The sequence below is a fragment of the Odocoileus virginianus genome, chromosome 20, assembly GCF_023699985.2.
Source record: "Odocoileus virginianus isolate 20LAN1187 ecotype Illinois chromosome 20, Ovbor_1.2, whole genome shotgun sequence".
Classification (NCBI taxonomy): domain Eukaryota; kingdom Metazoa; phylum Chordata; class Mammalia; order Artiodactyla; family Cervidae; genus Odocoileus; species Odocoileus virginianus.
In genome coordinates, this window is record NC_069693.1 from 15,127,445 (window position 1) to 15,140,164 (window position 12,720).

Below are 12,720 nucleotides of genomic sequence, written 5' to 3' on the forward strand. Positions count from 1 at the left end.
ATGTTTTGTTCACATATCTGTTTGATTTAATGTGGTTTTTATGAGATTTATTATAGAATAATTTCTTTTTAATAACTATTTAGTAGCTTTGGCTTATCTTTCATATGCCAAGGAAAAATCATTAAAATTTAGTACACAACTTGATTCATATGGAGCCATGTTGAGTATTGTTTTGGAATACATATATTTAGATACGTATCCTTCCGAAACATGATCCCTCCTTTTCTTTCTTTCATTTTCCTACTGATGTAACTAAACAAAGATTTACTGAATACACAGGCTGGAAGTGTGATTCATTGACCCCTAGGACGACTATTCCTTGTCCTGGTTGTGAGCATGATGTGGATCTTGGAAAATGGGGAATCAATGGTCTGTTTTGAAATTTCACTTGGGAAATTATTGTTGAAAGATAATGGCAGGCAGCTAGGGCAGCCACAGCCAGTATGTGACCTTTGTAAACCATCGCCTCAAGAATCCACAAAAAGTTGCATGGACTGTAGTGCAAACTACTGCAATGAATGCTTCAAAATTCACCATCCTTCTGGGTACTGTAAAAGCACAGCGTAAGTATGTGGGCCCGACTACAAATTGTAGATTCAAGGTAAGTGAAGTTTCTATTAAGATAGAGTATTAAACTTAATGGGCTTGCCTGATGGCTCGGAGGTAAAGAATCCACCTGCAATGCAGGAGACTTAGGTTCATCCCTGGGTCTGGAAGATCTCCTGGGGAATGAAATGGCAACCCACTCGAGTATTCTTGCCTGTGAAATCCCATGAACAAGAGGAGCCTGGTGGGCTACAGTCCATGGGGTCGCAAAGAGTTGGACATGACTTAGTGACTAAGCATCAACAACCTCTTCATTTTGACTTCTGAGTCCCTCGACTCAATCCCAGTAGTTTTAGAGTACTTCCTTGCTGCTGGCACAAAATGCTTCATACTCATTTTGCACATTTCTTGCCCCAGACTAGAATCAGTTATTTCCCCAAGGATCCTTGGTTCCTTTGAGTCAGAAGTGGTATTTAGAGACCACAACCTAGGCATGAGCATTACTAGGTTGTTGTATGTAGAGTTTTTCTGTGGACATAGCTAGGGAACTATATATATATATATATTTTTTGTTTGTTTAAGAAAGAGGAAAACCCATGAATTCATTCTGGTATTTCCAATTCAAATGAAAGATCACAGGGTATTACTTCTTATATTTGTATTTCTTTTCACTTGCATTAGAAACTTGGTCCCCAGTAATGTTAGCATAGATACTTAATATGCTTTAGTCTAATATATATAATTTCAAAATATATGATGTTGGGTCTCAAAATTTTAAACTTTTATCAAAATAAAAAAATCAGTATTATGAACAATAAGACTACTTGAAAGTAAGTTGCAGACATCATCCTTAATACTTTGTACACATTCTCTCACCTAAGCACAATACCATTATCACAAAGAAATGTAATAAAGATACATTTTCCAATATACCAATTTTCCATTTCTCATATGAAAATTTCCCCCACTGATTTAAAAGTGTACTTTCAAACCCAAACACAAAAATCACAACAGCCTGTGATTCAATCAATATCTTGCATTACATTTGGCTGTCATGTCTCCTTTAATCCAAAAAACAGTCCCCTCTGTAGCCCTCCCCCACCAACTTTCTGAAGATGTGATCTAGTAGTTTTGTACAAAGTCCCACAACTTATGTTTTACCCAGTACGTCTTTGGGATAGATTTCTATAGGTAGCATTGTTTTGGCAAAGAGTATGTCCTCATATAGTTTTGCTGGAGATTATCTCACAGGTGTTTCATATGGCACACCCACTGATACATCAGAATGCTGTTTCCTTCTGCCCTGTTGACAGAGGGAGCTGCCAAAATCACAGGTTTCCTTTTCCCTGTCTGATAGGTGGGAAATGTAGCAAAGTGGGGTTTTCATTAGCTTTTCTCTTACTGAGTTTGAGCATATTTTCTAAGAACTATCCATTCATATATTTTGTCCATTTTTCTATGGACTTGGAATTTTTCTTTTCCATTTTGACACTACACACACATACACACACACATCCTTTTATAGTATAAACTGCAAACATTTTCCCCTAATTAGTCATTTCTTGTTAACTTGGCCTTTTTTTTAAAAAAATCATGTAAAAATTTGTTTTCTCTTTTTGTTAGTATTATTTCCCCTTATTGCATATGGATTTCAAATCATATTGAAGGAAGTCTGTCCAGCTTCTAGTTTACAGAAGAATTAGCCTTCATGGAGGTCACATTTTGTTTGAGGAGGACAATAAAAGATAAACTAAAATTGTATACGTTAGAAGCTATGTTACAGAAAAAAATTAAGCAAGGACACGGTAAGGATCACCTTGTTCTGTAGGGAGGTGACTGGGAAGTGAGACGAAGAGAAGACAAAGGAGCGGGAACACTAAGGTGGCACGTGGGAAAGCAAATGTGTGAAGACTGAGAAAGAGCAGCTAGGGACAGGAGGGGCATTGGGAGTGAGGGTGCTCTGGAGGTCAAGAGAGGAGCTATGGGAAGGGAGGTGGAAAGTCAGGTTTAAAATCTCAAAGACGTCAAATATCCCTAATTGGTAGATTAACTGCAACCCCAGTAAAATTCCCATCTATGTATTTCTTCCGGAACCAGCCAAATTTGGTATAAAGTTAATTTCATTTAAAAGAAAAAGACAGCAAGTAGAGACAGGGAAACACTGACTTGAGCAAGATGGCAACCAGTCATTGCAGTTAAGACATATTACACAGCCTCTAAAATTAAAACACTGTGGGGATGGCACTCAAGAGTCAGACAGATGGTCTTGGATACAGCCAGATACAACCAATACAACCCAATTAGCCATGGAAATTTAGTGTATGAAGAATATCTAAGTCTACTTTATAAAGTTTAGGTGGGTAAAATTTTACTTTACAAATTGAAGATAGTTCACAGTGAAATACACAGACCTAACGATTACAGCCAGACTAGTTCTGACAAATCCATACACCTGTGTAACCCTCACCACCTTCAACACACAATATATTTTTAACTCTAGAAAGTTTGTCTCCTCCTTGCCACCTAACCCTCCCTTAGAGGTGACCACTGCTCTGAATGAGAATTTTAGTAAGTGCTTACAATAAGACAGAATGGAATCCATTTGGATCAATTCCAAATGGCTCAAAGATTTAAATGTAAAAAAAAAAACAAACCAAAAAACTATAAAAACTCAAAGACAATCCCATCTCTCACACCTTCCCTTCTTCCAACAGCGACACTGCCTCCGTGGCCCTCACACCAACGCCTGTGAGCTAGGGCCTCTGCGCACGCTGCAGTCTCCCCGCTGAGGCCCTCCCCACATCCCTGGGTGCTTCCTTCCCACCGCCTTTACAGTGTCACCTTGCTGTTAGCCCTCTATGTAACACTGCACCTCTGCAATCGCTTTTTCTCATAGCGGTTCTTCCACGTACTAGATATTCTGCTTACTTATTTTGTCAGTGGTCTGTCCTCCTATCCTAGAACGACAACTCCCTGCAGGCTGGGACTTCTGTCCATTTTTTTCAGTGCTGGATCCTCAGTGTTTATAGCAGGCACTTGATTACTTCCTACTGAGGGTAAAAGTGATGAGGAGAGTTTCAGCTAGGGTGGGGCCCATAGTATCGTGTTCATCTTGGCTTTAGAGCAATGACAGGACGGGGCAAGGCCACTGAGAGCACCGAGAACAGCCGGGGACGCGGGCGGCAGGTGTGGTGGAGACCATGGACTGATGTGTCCCGGCAATGCTTTTTTCCAGAGGTCTTAAGGGAAGTGACGTGTTGGGATGAACAAGTGCGAAGCTCCTGACTTCTTTCTGAGCTACTTCTTCATCTGCGCAACTGCTGCAGGGCACCTTGGGCCTGGACCCAGCGCAGCTGCCACTGGGCCAGCGACAGGCCTTGGCAGAGGTCCCTGGAGAGGGCGGCTTGTCCTGGCTGCTCCCACCTGGAGCAGGGGATGGGTTAAAGGGGAAGGTCTAGGACCTCCAGACCTTCACTAGCCAACCCTCAACACCGTGGTCTGCTTGTCATCAGCCCCCCACCGCCTCCCCCGGCCTAAGTTCTGCCCGTTGCGCCCAGTTCAGCCCCCACCTCGTCATGTCCCCCTCTCACCAGTCTCCCACAACTCCCTGGAGCTCGGGGACTCGCTTCAGCGCTTGTTTCAGCAGGTTCTCCAGCCGCTTCAGAGCCTGTCCCAGGCTCTCCTTCTGCTCCTTTTCCTGGGATTCCTGGATCTGCAGCAGCTCTGTAGGTTAGAAACCCAGGGTGCAGCACTGAATCCTCGGGCTCCCGGGTACCTCGCAGCTAATGAGTCACCAAGTCTCCAATCATCTAGTCTTCACTTCAGCATCTCTCCTAAACCTCTCTCCTCCCAGGTCCTCTTACCAGGTGCAAGCCCACCATGCCCCAGGTATCCTTCTGAATACCTTCCTCCCTCCCCCTCAGTCTCCATGGTCCCTCCCTCAGCGTCCTACCTGCTTCCCTGCTTGTCCCCCAGCCTCCCTCCTAGGCTCCAAGCCTCGGCCTCTTACTGGTCCATCCTTCACGTGGCAGCCAGAGTGATCTCAAGGGCTAAACCTGATCCTTTCCCTCTCCTGCTTAGAGCCCTCCCAGGCTCCTCAGCACCCCAAGACCGAGCCCAAGCTCTCAGCCTAGTACTTGAGGAATGCATCACGTGGCCTCTGCTCACTACTTTGGAGCAAAAGCCTCACCTGTCCCCCAGGCCCACTGGAGACACCATGCTTCCTCCTGGCAGCCCTTCCCAGCATTCCTCACCCCAGCTGTTTCCTCAGACTGCTGCAGTTCTTCACTCCACTGGTGTCTTTCCTGGGGACTGTGACTCATCTAGTCTCTCTTATTCTCTCTTATTCTCTTATTCTAGTCTCGCTTATTCTCTCTCAGAATAAGCCCAGCTCAGAGCAAGTGCAGATGAGCAGTGTGGTCAGACCCTTCGGGCCTGAACCCTTTCCTGGCCTTGTAACCTCAGGCATGACACTTGCCCTTTCTTTGGTCCCTCTTAGGGACAGATGGAATTATCTGAGCCACAGGCTAGTGAAACAGGGGGCAGACGGGGGCACTCTGGAGAGGGGACCCACAGGCTTACTGACAGGTTGAAGGTAGGGGTTCAGAGGACTAGGAAAAATTACGGATGACTCCTGGGCTTCTGGCTTTAGCACCTGCATGAGGGCAGGGGGGGTCATTTATTGAGGGAAGGAAACCAGGAGCGAAAAAAACAGAACTGCTTTCTGGACTAAAGGGAGCTGAGTTCCAGTTATAGATGTGTTAAAAGTCCCTGATGCCCATGCGGTAAGACAATGCTGTGCCATGTCTTGTGCTTTTTCTGCTGGTCCTTCACACTGCTCCTCACCCAGTGAAGAGTGGGGGTGGTAAGGAGCTCAAAACTCAAAGGCCTGAAGATGGTCTCTTCCTGCTTTGCTGATAGTACACTGATTCACTTCTCTTCAAGCCATCTCTTCCATCTATTTCTCTCTTGAATTTTTCGCTTCTACAATTGGGACACCCTGGGGCTGGATAGCTCTCACCTCTCTCCCTGTTGAATTCTCAGGGGCTAGCACATGGCATATAAGCAGTGAGTACTTGCTTAGTGAATCCAGGAATAAAGGACTTCTGAGTTTTAGCTTCCTTTCTGTAAATTGTAGTCTTACACTCCCTTCCCTCAAGGTAAGGACTAGAGGAGACTGTGCATGTGCAGATAGCAGAGACTGGAATCACACAAGGGACACAGAATGCTTAACTGCAGCCAGCCAAAGCTCAATACCCTGTTCAGGCCACCTGACTGAGTCTTCCCAGCCATTCTGTAAGGTATTATTAATACGATTATGCCTAGTCCACTTCAGGGGAAACTGAGGCAGAGGAAGACCATGCAGCAAGGAACAGGGATTGCTGAGAAAAAAACCCAGTAGTTTAACTATACAGCCTGGTTTGTAACTACTCAAGTATACTGCTGTTTGATGATGGATGAATATCTGGCAGTTTGATGAGCAGTGTCCCCTAGTGGTTAGGAGCACAGACCCATGTTAGACGGCCTGGGTTCAAATCTAGCTTGGCTGCCTGGGCAGCTTGCAAGCCCTCTGCTTCTCAGTTCCCTCCTCCGTAATGTGGAGAGAACCCCTGGGGATGCTGTGCAGATGACACTAGTGAGCATGCTTCAAGACCTCAATGCACAGTGCGCACTGTGTAAGCAATGGGTATTTGTGATTTCTTCTGGAGGCTAAAGGTGCTGGGAAGGGGCTGGGATGCTGGATAAGGAAGTGGGGCAGCCTACCCTGGGTGGATGGTCCTGGCGGCAGGCTGGTCTTCATGTGGAGCAGATACCAGCGTCGGAGACTTTGTTGGTCCTGGAGGAACAGAAGGTCCTGCCGAAGAGAGGCAGCCTTTGGGAGGAGCAGCTCCGGAGCCTGGAGGGAGGAGGAAGGATCATCACTTGGGGCGGAGGTCGGGGTTGGAAGACAGGTCCGAGGCGACAGGCACTCACCTTCCCTGCAGGCAGCCCCAGTGTGTGGCTCAGCGCTATGAGGCTGGAGCCCCTTGGGGATGCAGGATGCAGCTGGTGGATGGATGGCAGGACTGCAGGGAGGGGCTGCAATCTGCAGAGTGAAGTCCAGGTTGGGAGGGGCACTGAGAGGGAGGCCAGGTTCCAGAGGCCCAGGAACTTGGAGGTGGGGCTGAGGGTGAGGTCTGGCAGCCTGGGAACCCTAGGATTGTGTTTTAGGAGTGGGCCCAGGGAGTAGCAGTCATCCACAACAGGGTATGTGGCAACCCCTATCTCACCCTCCAGGGCCGTGCTGCAGCAAGGGGCCCAGAGGAAGATGGGGCAGGTGCTGGGCTTCCTGCTCCAGACACCGCACCAGCTCCTGGCTCTGTGGAGCCACCGCCTCAGACATGGGGACCACTTTTCGCTGAACCAAAGCTAGCACCTGTGGGGAAGGAAAGGGATGGGAAGGACAGCGTGAGGCTGTGTAGACCCCTCCTGAAGAGGCCCAGCCCCCCCACCCCAGAATTGGCCCCGGCTTCCATCTCACCTCCCCGGGGCTCCGGCACAGGCGTGTCTTGATGGCTGAGTTGCCCTTGATGAGTAGGCGGATCTGCTCCTGTGTCTCCTCCTAGGCAACCAAGACGCCATGGAGATGGGCTGATTTTCTGTTTTACCTCCCAGCCTCTGCCCCTGCTCACCCCTTTTGCACAGGCCCTGACTCCTCTTGGGAGTCTCACCGAGGCCCCCTCCCCTCACCAGGAGGCCCAGTTCTGGCTCCTTAGGGCTCCCTCCCAGTCTGCCGCAGGCCTGGCCACTTCTCCTGCAGCCCCACTTCTCACCACTAGCTGGCGCCAGCGCAGGATCCGTTGCTGTTTGGCCTGTAGCTCCTGGAGCAGAATCTGCCGACGCCCAGTGGCCTCCTCCAGCTCCTGGCTCAGGGCTTGAAGGGCCTTGAGTTCTGCCCAGAGGGCACAGACCCGGAGCCCCAGCACCAAAGTCTGCCTGCGGCCCAAGTAGAAAAGAGCAAAGGAGAAGGAAAGTGACTAAGACTCTCAGCAGAGGAGCGAGATCAGACGCGCAAGGATGCACAAAGAGCTGTAAGCATAGGGAGACGACCCAGCAGGGCAAGCTGGGAGACTGAAACAGGAGCCAGGGTGCAGTAGTCCATATTCTGAGACCCCGTGGAGAGACATGGCCGAGGCCATGGCCCTTGGAGACGCCTCACCTCTCGCTGGATCCCAGGATACATCTATCCACCTTCTCCATCAGGCCCTGGAGGCGCAGGGTCAGGACTTGATGCTCCTTCAGGAGGGGGTCCCGCTGGGTGACCAGCTCACCCACAGACCGCCAGCCCTCCTGGAGTAAGCACAAAGTCAGGGTGACATGGTCCCTGGCAGGGAGGGCATGGAGATGTTTTGGGTTGGGAAGGGGATGGAGTCATGGGAAGGGTCCTGGAGGGGTTACCTGGATGAGATGCACCATGGATGGCAGGGTCTGGCTGGAGTTTGACTGGTCTGGTGCCTGGGACCTGAGAATAAGGGCTGAGCTGTAGTGGGGGGAGCCCTGTCCCCTTGTAGGTAACCAGTGTCAGCCTACCTGCCAGACTGGTTACTGGGCTTCAGTTCCCACTGGCAGGTCACCCTGCCTGGTCCTGACCTGTCCCAGATCACCCAGCCACCTGCCCTGCGCTGACTGGGAGCACCAACACCCCACCTGGTTCTCTCCGTATCCTGGAGCCCATCAGCACTGCACAGGGACTGGATCTCTGCCTCCCGTTCTGCAGCCAGATGCTGCAAGGCAGCGAGGACGTGGCCTGGTGGGTGGTTTGTCAGCAGGCTCTGGTGGGGAGAGGGGTGAAGTCAGGGCAGGATGGTGGCAGGGCCGCAAGCTGGGACTCCATGGAGAAGGGGTAGGGATGATGAGTGAGGTCCTGGCACCCTGAGGTTTAATCAGGGTGTAGCCTTTCTTGAGAGTGCCCCTCACCTCCATTGAGCTAAGCCACTGCTGGTAGGAAGTTCCAAAGTGGTCATCTTGCAGGGTTCTGTGGAGTTGGGGAAGAGGACAGAGAATGTTACAAGAACCATTAATTCACCCTTTAGTGATCACTGCCGCTCTGTAAGGTAGGGGCTGTCACTGTCCCCATGTTAAAGATTGGAAACCAGGTTCCTCTATACCAGATAGACTTGAGCGTCCCACTTAACAGCATATCAATGCCTTGGCCTTGGACCCATTCGTGTGTGCAGTTTACCTGGAACACCCTCTCAACCTTTTGTCCCTCCTCACCAAAGCACCCATCCTCTCTGCCTCCTTAGCTGGGTAAGGAGTCTCCTTTGGGAACCCAGAGCCTCCCAGGCTTGCCCACCCTCTGAGAGCCCCAACTACCTGGGTCGTCACTCTCTAAAGGTCTGCTTCCTCTCTACCCAGCCTGGGAGCCCTGTCAGGGCAGGGCCTGGGGCTGACAGAGCCCAGAGGTACAGTGTCTGTAACAAGGTTCTTCACAGGGTCTCTGGTGGCCAAGGGCTACTCACGGAACGCCGCCTCCCTGAGCCTGAGGACTCAGGAGGCTCTGCAGGAACTGGGTCCGGAGGCTGCAGGCTGTTTGGACATCGTGCTGTGAAGAAGAGAGTGTAGTATGAGGGGGGCCCAGAGGTCCATCTAACCCCGGACACCCCACCGTTCTGCCCCCTGGCCCAGGACTCTTACCAGGACTGCAGGTTCCAGGCCCAGGGCTGCTGATACCAAGGGTCCAAAGTTTATATCCACTTTGGCCTTCCTGGAAGGAGGAGTGAAGTTGGGGCAGGGGTTCCTGGGAGGAGGTGGCTGGCAGCACAGAGGTTGGTGTTCCCTCCTGCTGCCAGCACAGCCAGTCACAGGGATCACTGAGCCTGGATCTCAGAGGCCAACCCCCAAATGAGATCACGTCATCTCCTGGCTGGATGACTACATTAATCTCCTCATCCATCTCCCTGCTCTTACCCTCTGCAGTCTCTTCCCCACCCCGCAGTAGCCAAAGATCCTGTTAAAACCTCTGACAGATCACGTCCCTGTTTTGCTCAAAACCTTCGAAAACGTGATGGGTTTCCACACACAGAATAACAAGTAGAATACTTTTAAACACTCTGCGTGATTTAACTCAATTATCATACCTACCCTTTAGAGTAGATATTATTATCCCCCTTCTACAGAACTTAGAAACTGAGGCACAAAGCAGTTAGACTATGCCCACAGTTACACAGCTCTAAGTGGTTGAGCCAGGGCATGAAGCCAGCCTCCGAATACAACTCCAACGCCTCCGCAGCGCTCTGCCCACCTCTCCAACCTACCCCCTTACTACTCTGCCTCTTGCCTTCAAAATTTAAGCTGAGCTGGCATCTGGGCTGTTTCCCCCACATGCCAGGTTCAGGGGGCTCTGCTCTTGCCGTTCCTCTCCATGGAAACTCCTCCCCTAACTCAAATGTTAACATCCTCAGAGAGGTTTTCTCTGACCATTGTACCTAGAGTAGCATCTCCCTCTCCCTTTCTATATCCCCTTTTCTTCATAGTGCTCATCTCCACCTATGATTATAGGATTTGTCTGTGTCCTAGTTTACCACTTGTCTCCTCTGCATCAGAGTGTGAGCTCCATGAGGGCAGGACTGTCCCATTTACTGTTTTTTTTTTTTTCCTCCCCCCAGCACTGGCGTTCTACATACAGCTGGCACCACTCTAAGCACTGGAAAACAGGTGGCTGAGATGGCAAAACTTCCTGGCTCCATGGACATTAAATCCTAAGGAGTGGAGCTCAGAATTCTAGAACCCAGAAGGGGTCCAGGCGAAGCACTGGGTCTCTAAGGATGTCTGTATGCCCAGCCTGGTGAGGGATGCTCCCTGGATACCTGAGGCCCACCTTTCTATGTCCTGCAAGCGCTTGAGCTGATTCTGCAGTCGCTGCATGGGATCCTGGAGCCCACGCTGCTGTCTTCGCAAGGCCCCAGCTTGAGCCCGGAGGAGGAGAGCACGGCGCTGGGTGTCTTGCATGCTCTGTAGGTTCTGCTCCATGGCTATATCTGTGAGAGGAACAGGGGTGGCCATCAGCACTTTCCCTCACCCCATTCTGCTGCCCATCTCTCCAGCCCCATGGGTCACCCTGAGCCTCAGTCTCTTGCTCCATCAGCTCCAGGCTCTGGTCTAACTCCAGGAACTCTGCCCGCAGGCGGGCAACAGCGGCTTCCAACTCCAGCTTCCGGCGGGCCTGGAGGAATCAGGTACAGGGTCAGATGCATGGCCTGACTGCTCTCTGTGGGGCAGTGGTCTCTTTCCTGCCCAGTTAATGTGGCACAGGGTTTTCCCTAGGGAGTTTCAGTGCCTGAAGAAGAGCACCAGGGTACTATCCTGTTCCCCTCCTTCCTTCTGGGACTGCCTGGAGCCCCACACCTGGAGTCCTGAGGTCTCCAGGAAGCCTCCTCTGAGATGTCACGCTGGGTCCCATACTGGCCTCAGCATTTCTCCCAAGCCCGTCTCTTCTCCCATCAACCTCACCAGCTTTGATGCTTCATATCCCTGTCCCCCCACTCACAGCTCACGCCTCCTCCACCCAGACTGCAAGTGAGTGCAGGGATTGGGTTGTTTTGTGACACAGTGACCCTTGGCATCACCCAGCCCAAGGCTGGGCCCAGAGCAGAAGAACTGTAAGTCCTTTTTTTGGATGAAATAAAACCTTGCAGCACATGCTTCTCACCTCTGGACTGTCCTGGTGGCCACACCTGAGGAAATGAGACCAGAGTGAGAGGATGATGGGGACTTCCAGGGGAGAGATGGGAGGTGTGAGGCTGGGAGCAGGGATGTGGCTGGATGGGGCTGGGGAAGACAGGAAGGGACAGCTTTGAGGACCAGTTACCAGAGCAGGTTTCCCCGGATCTTCCTGACGTTCCTGAATGGAGAGGTAGGAGGAAGGGGAGTTACAGTGGGGCTCTCCTGGGTCCCCTCCTCTGCCACAGCTTCCCTTCTGTGGCCAGGCTCACCTCTGGCTGCGCACGTGCCGCAAAACGTAGGCCCAGATGTCGGCCCCCTGGCCCAGACACAGCCTGTGGGAAGAGCATGTAAAGGTATGCCTGGGACACAGGATGGAGGATCCTCACTAGCACAGTGGTGAGGAGATAAGATCTTTACTAAGGAATTCTCATCTGTACGGGGGGTAGGGTCCATACTTCTGAGGGTAAGGTATTCCCTCCTGGGGAGTTCTCAGCCACTGAGAGGGTGGGTGTCTCACTGGGGGTAGGGGTATTCTCATTCTCTGGTGTAGTGCTCCCTTTCTCCTGGCAAAGGATTATCTCGTTACTTCCAGAGGTGGGGTGAGGGCTATACTGCCAGAAAGGGCCCTCTCATGATCAGTTGTGGGTCATCACTCCTATACATTCAGTCTTGAATGGTGTGGTTTTTGCTGACTTGAGTGTCCTCACTAGCTGGGGTGGGTGGTGATGTACTGAGAGACAGCCTTACCCTGGAGATCCAATTTTCACACTGATAAAAGAGAGCCTTATTACTAACTCATGGAGGATCCCCACTATTGCAAGGGACCTCACTTTGGGTGGCCTCAGAGGATGGTGGTGGGAGTGTCGGAGTCACCACCAGGACGTCCTCACTCAATATAGGATCCTCTGTCTGGATTTCCTACCTGCAGGGCAGGAGCGCCCTCAAGGGTTAATTGCACTGCGGCAGGAGAGTCCTCAAAGGTTGTTTTCATTGGGGCAGAGGGGGAAGGGGAGGATGGCGCGTTTTGGATGAAGATGTGGGTCTCATCCCGGGAGATTCCATCTTCAGGGTGGGGAGTCCTAACTCCCAGAGCGGCTCTCACCTGCGCAGCGTCGACTCCGGGACCCGGGCCGCCACGGGCACCTCCATCTCTTCCGCCTCCCAGCAACCCAGTTCCCGCGCTAGCTGCGCTGACTCCATGACAGTGACCAGGCCGCTGCCTCCCGCCCCTTCTTCAAGTGTGGCGTCCTTCTCTTACGTCACGCACGCGCCGGAAGTAACGCCGCGGTCTCCAGGAAGATGGGGGATTTCCTGCTCTGCGGGGTCTCAGAGCCGACCCACAGCTTTCTTACCTTAGGATTCCTGTGAGCGAAGATGAAAGGAACTTGAAGGAACGGTGGGATCCGCTTGCTTTTTGCGTCTTCCTTCCTACTACCAGCTGTTCCCTGAGAAGCTAAAGGTCCCTAATGC

The 12,720-nt window shown here is 51.2% G+C and overlaps 1 protein-coding gene and 1 pseudogene across 1 annotated transcript; one reads left to right on the forward strand and one right to left on the reverse strand.

The window, feature by feature from the left end:
• Positions 1 to 1,305: 1,305 nt before the first annotated feature.
• Positions 1,306 to 12,509, reverse strand: HAUS5 (HAUS augmin like complex subunit 5). Its single transcript, XM_020871861.2, has 19 exons — positions 12,353 to 12,509; positions 11,520 to 11,582; positions 11,396 to 11,428; positions 11,237 to 11,261; positions 10,645 to 10,750; positions 10,406 to 10,565; positions 9,223 to 9,292; positions 9,048 to 9,130; positions 8,503 to 8,560; positions 8,233 to 8,357; positions 7,984 to 8,047; positions 7,745 to 7,875; positions 7,359 to 7,521; positions 7,067 to 7,147; positions 6,816 to 6,961; positions 6,520 to 6,631; positions 6,310 to 6,442; positions 4,137 to 4,269; positions 1,306 to 3,969 (listed from the first exon to the last, which is right to left on the reverse strand). Exons 1-19 carry the CDS (start codon positions 12,448 to 12,450, stop codon positions 3,852 to 3,854), a joined length of 1,902 nt encoding a protein of 633 aa, XP_020727520.2. The 5' UTR covers positions 12,451 to 12,509; the 3' UTR covers positions 1,306 to 3,851.
• Positions 12,510 to 12,515: 6 nt separating this feature from the next.
• Positions 12,516 to 12,720, forward strand: part of LOC110123656 (hypoxanthine-guanine phosphoribosyltransferase pseudogene) — a 76,837-nt pseudogene continuing 76,632 nt past the window's right edge.

Excerpts from the sequence above, each read along its gene's own strand:
- HAUS5 (XM_020871861.2), bottom strand. The coding sequence starts at position 12,450 with ATGGAGTCAGCGCAGCTAGCGCGGGAACTGGGTTGCTGGGAGGCGGAA. Across the intron at positions 10,751-11,236 it reads GCCACCAGGACAGTCCAGAG|GCCCGCCGGAAGCTGGAGTT; the intron begins GTGAGAAGCATG and ends TGATTCCTCCAG. Across the intron at positions 10,566-10,644 it reads GCAAGAGACTGAGGCTCAGG|ATATAGCCATGGAGCAGAAC; the intron begins GTGACCCATGGG and ends TTCCTCTCACAG.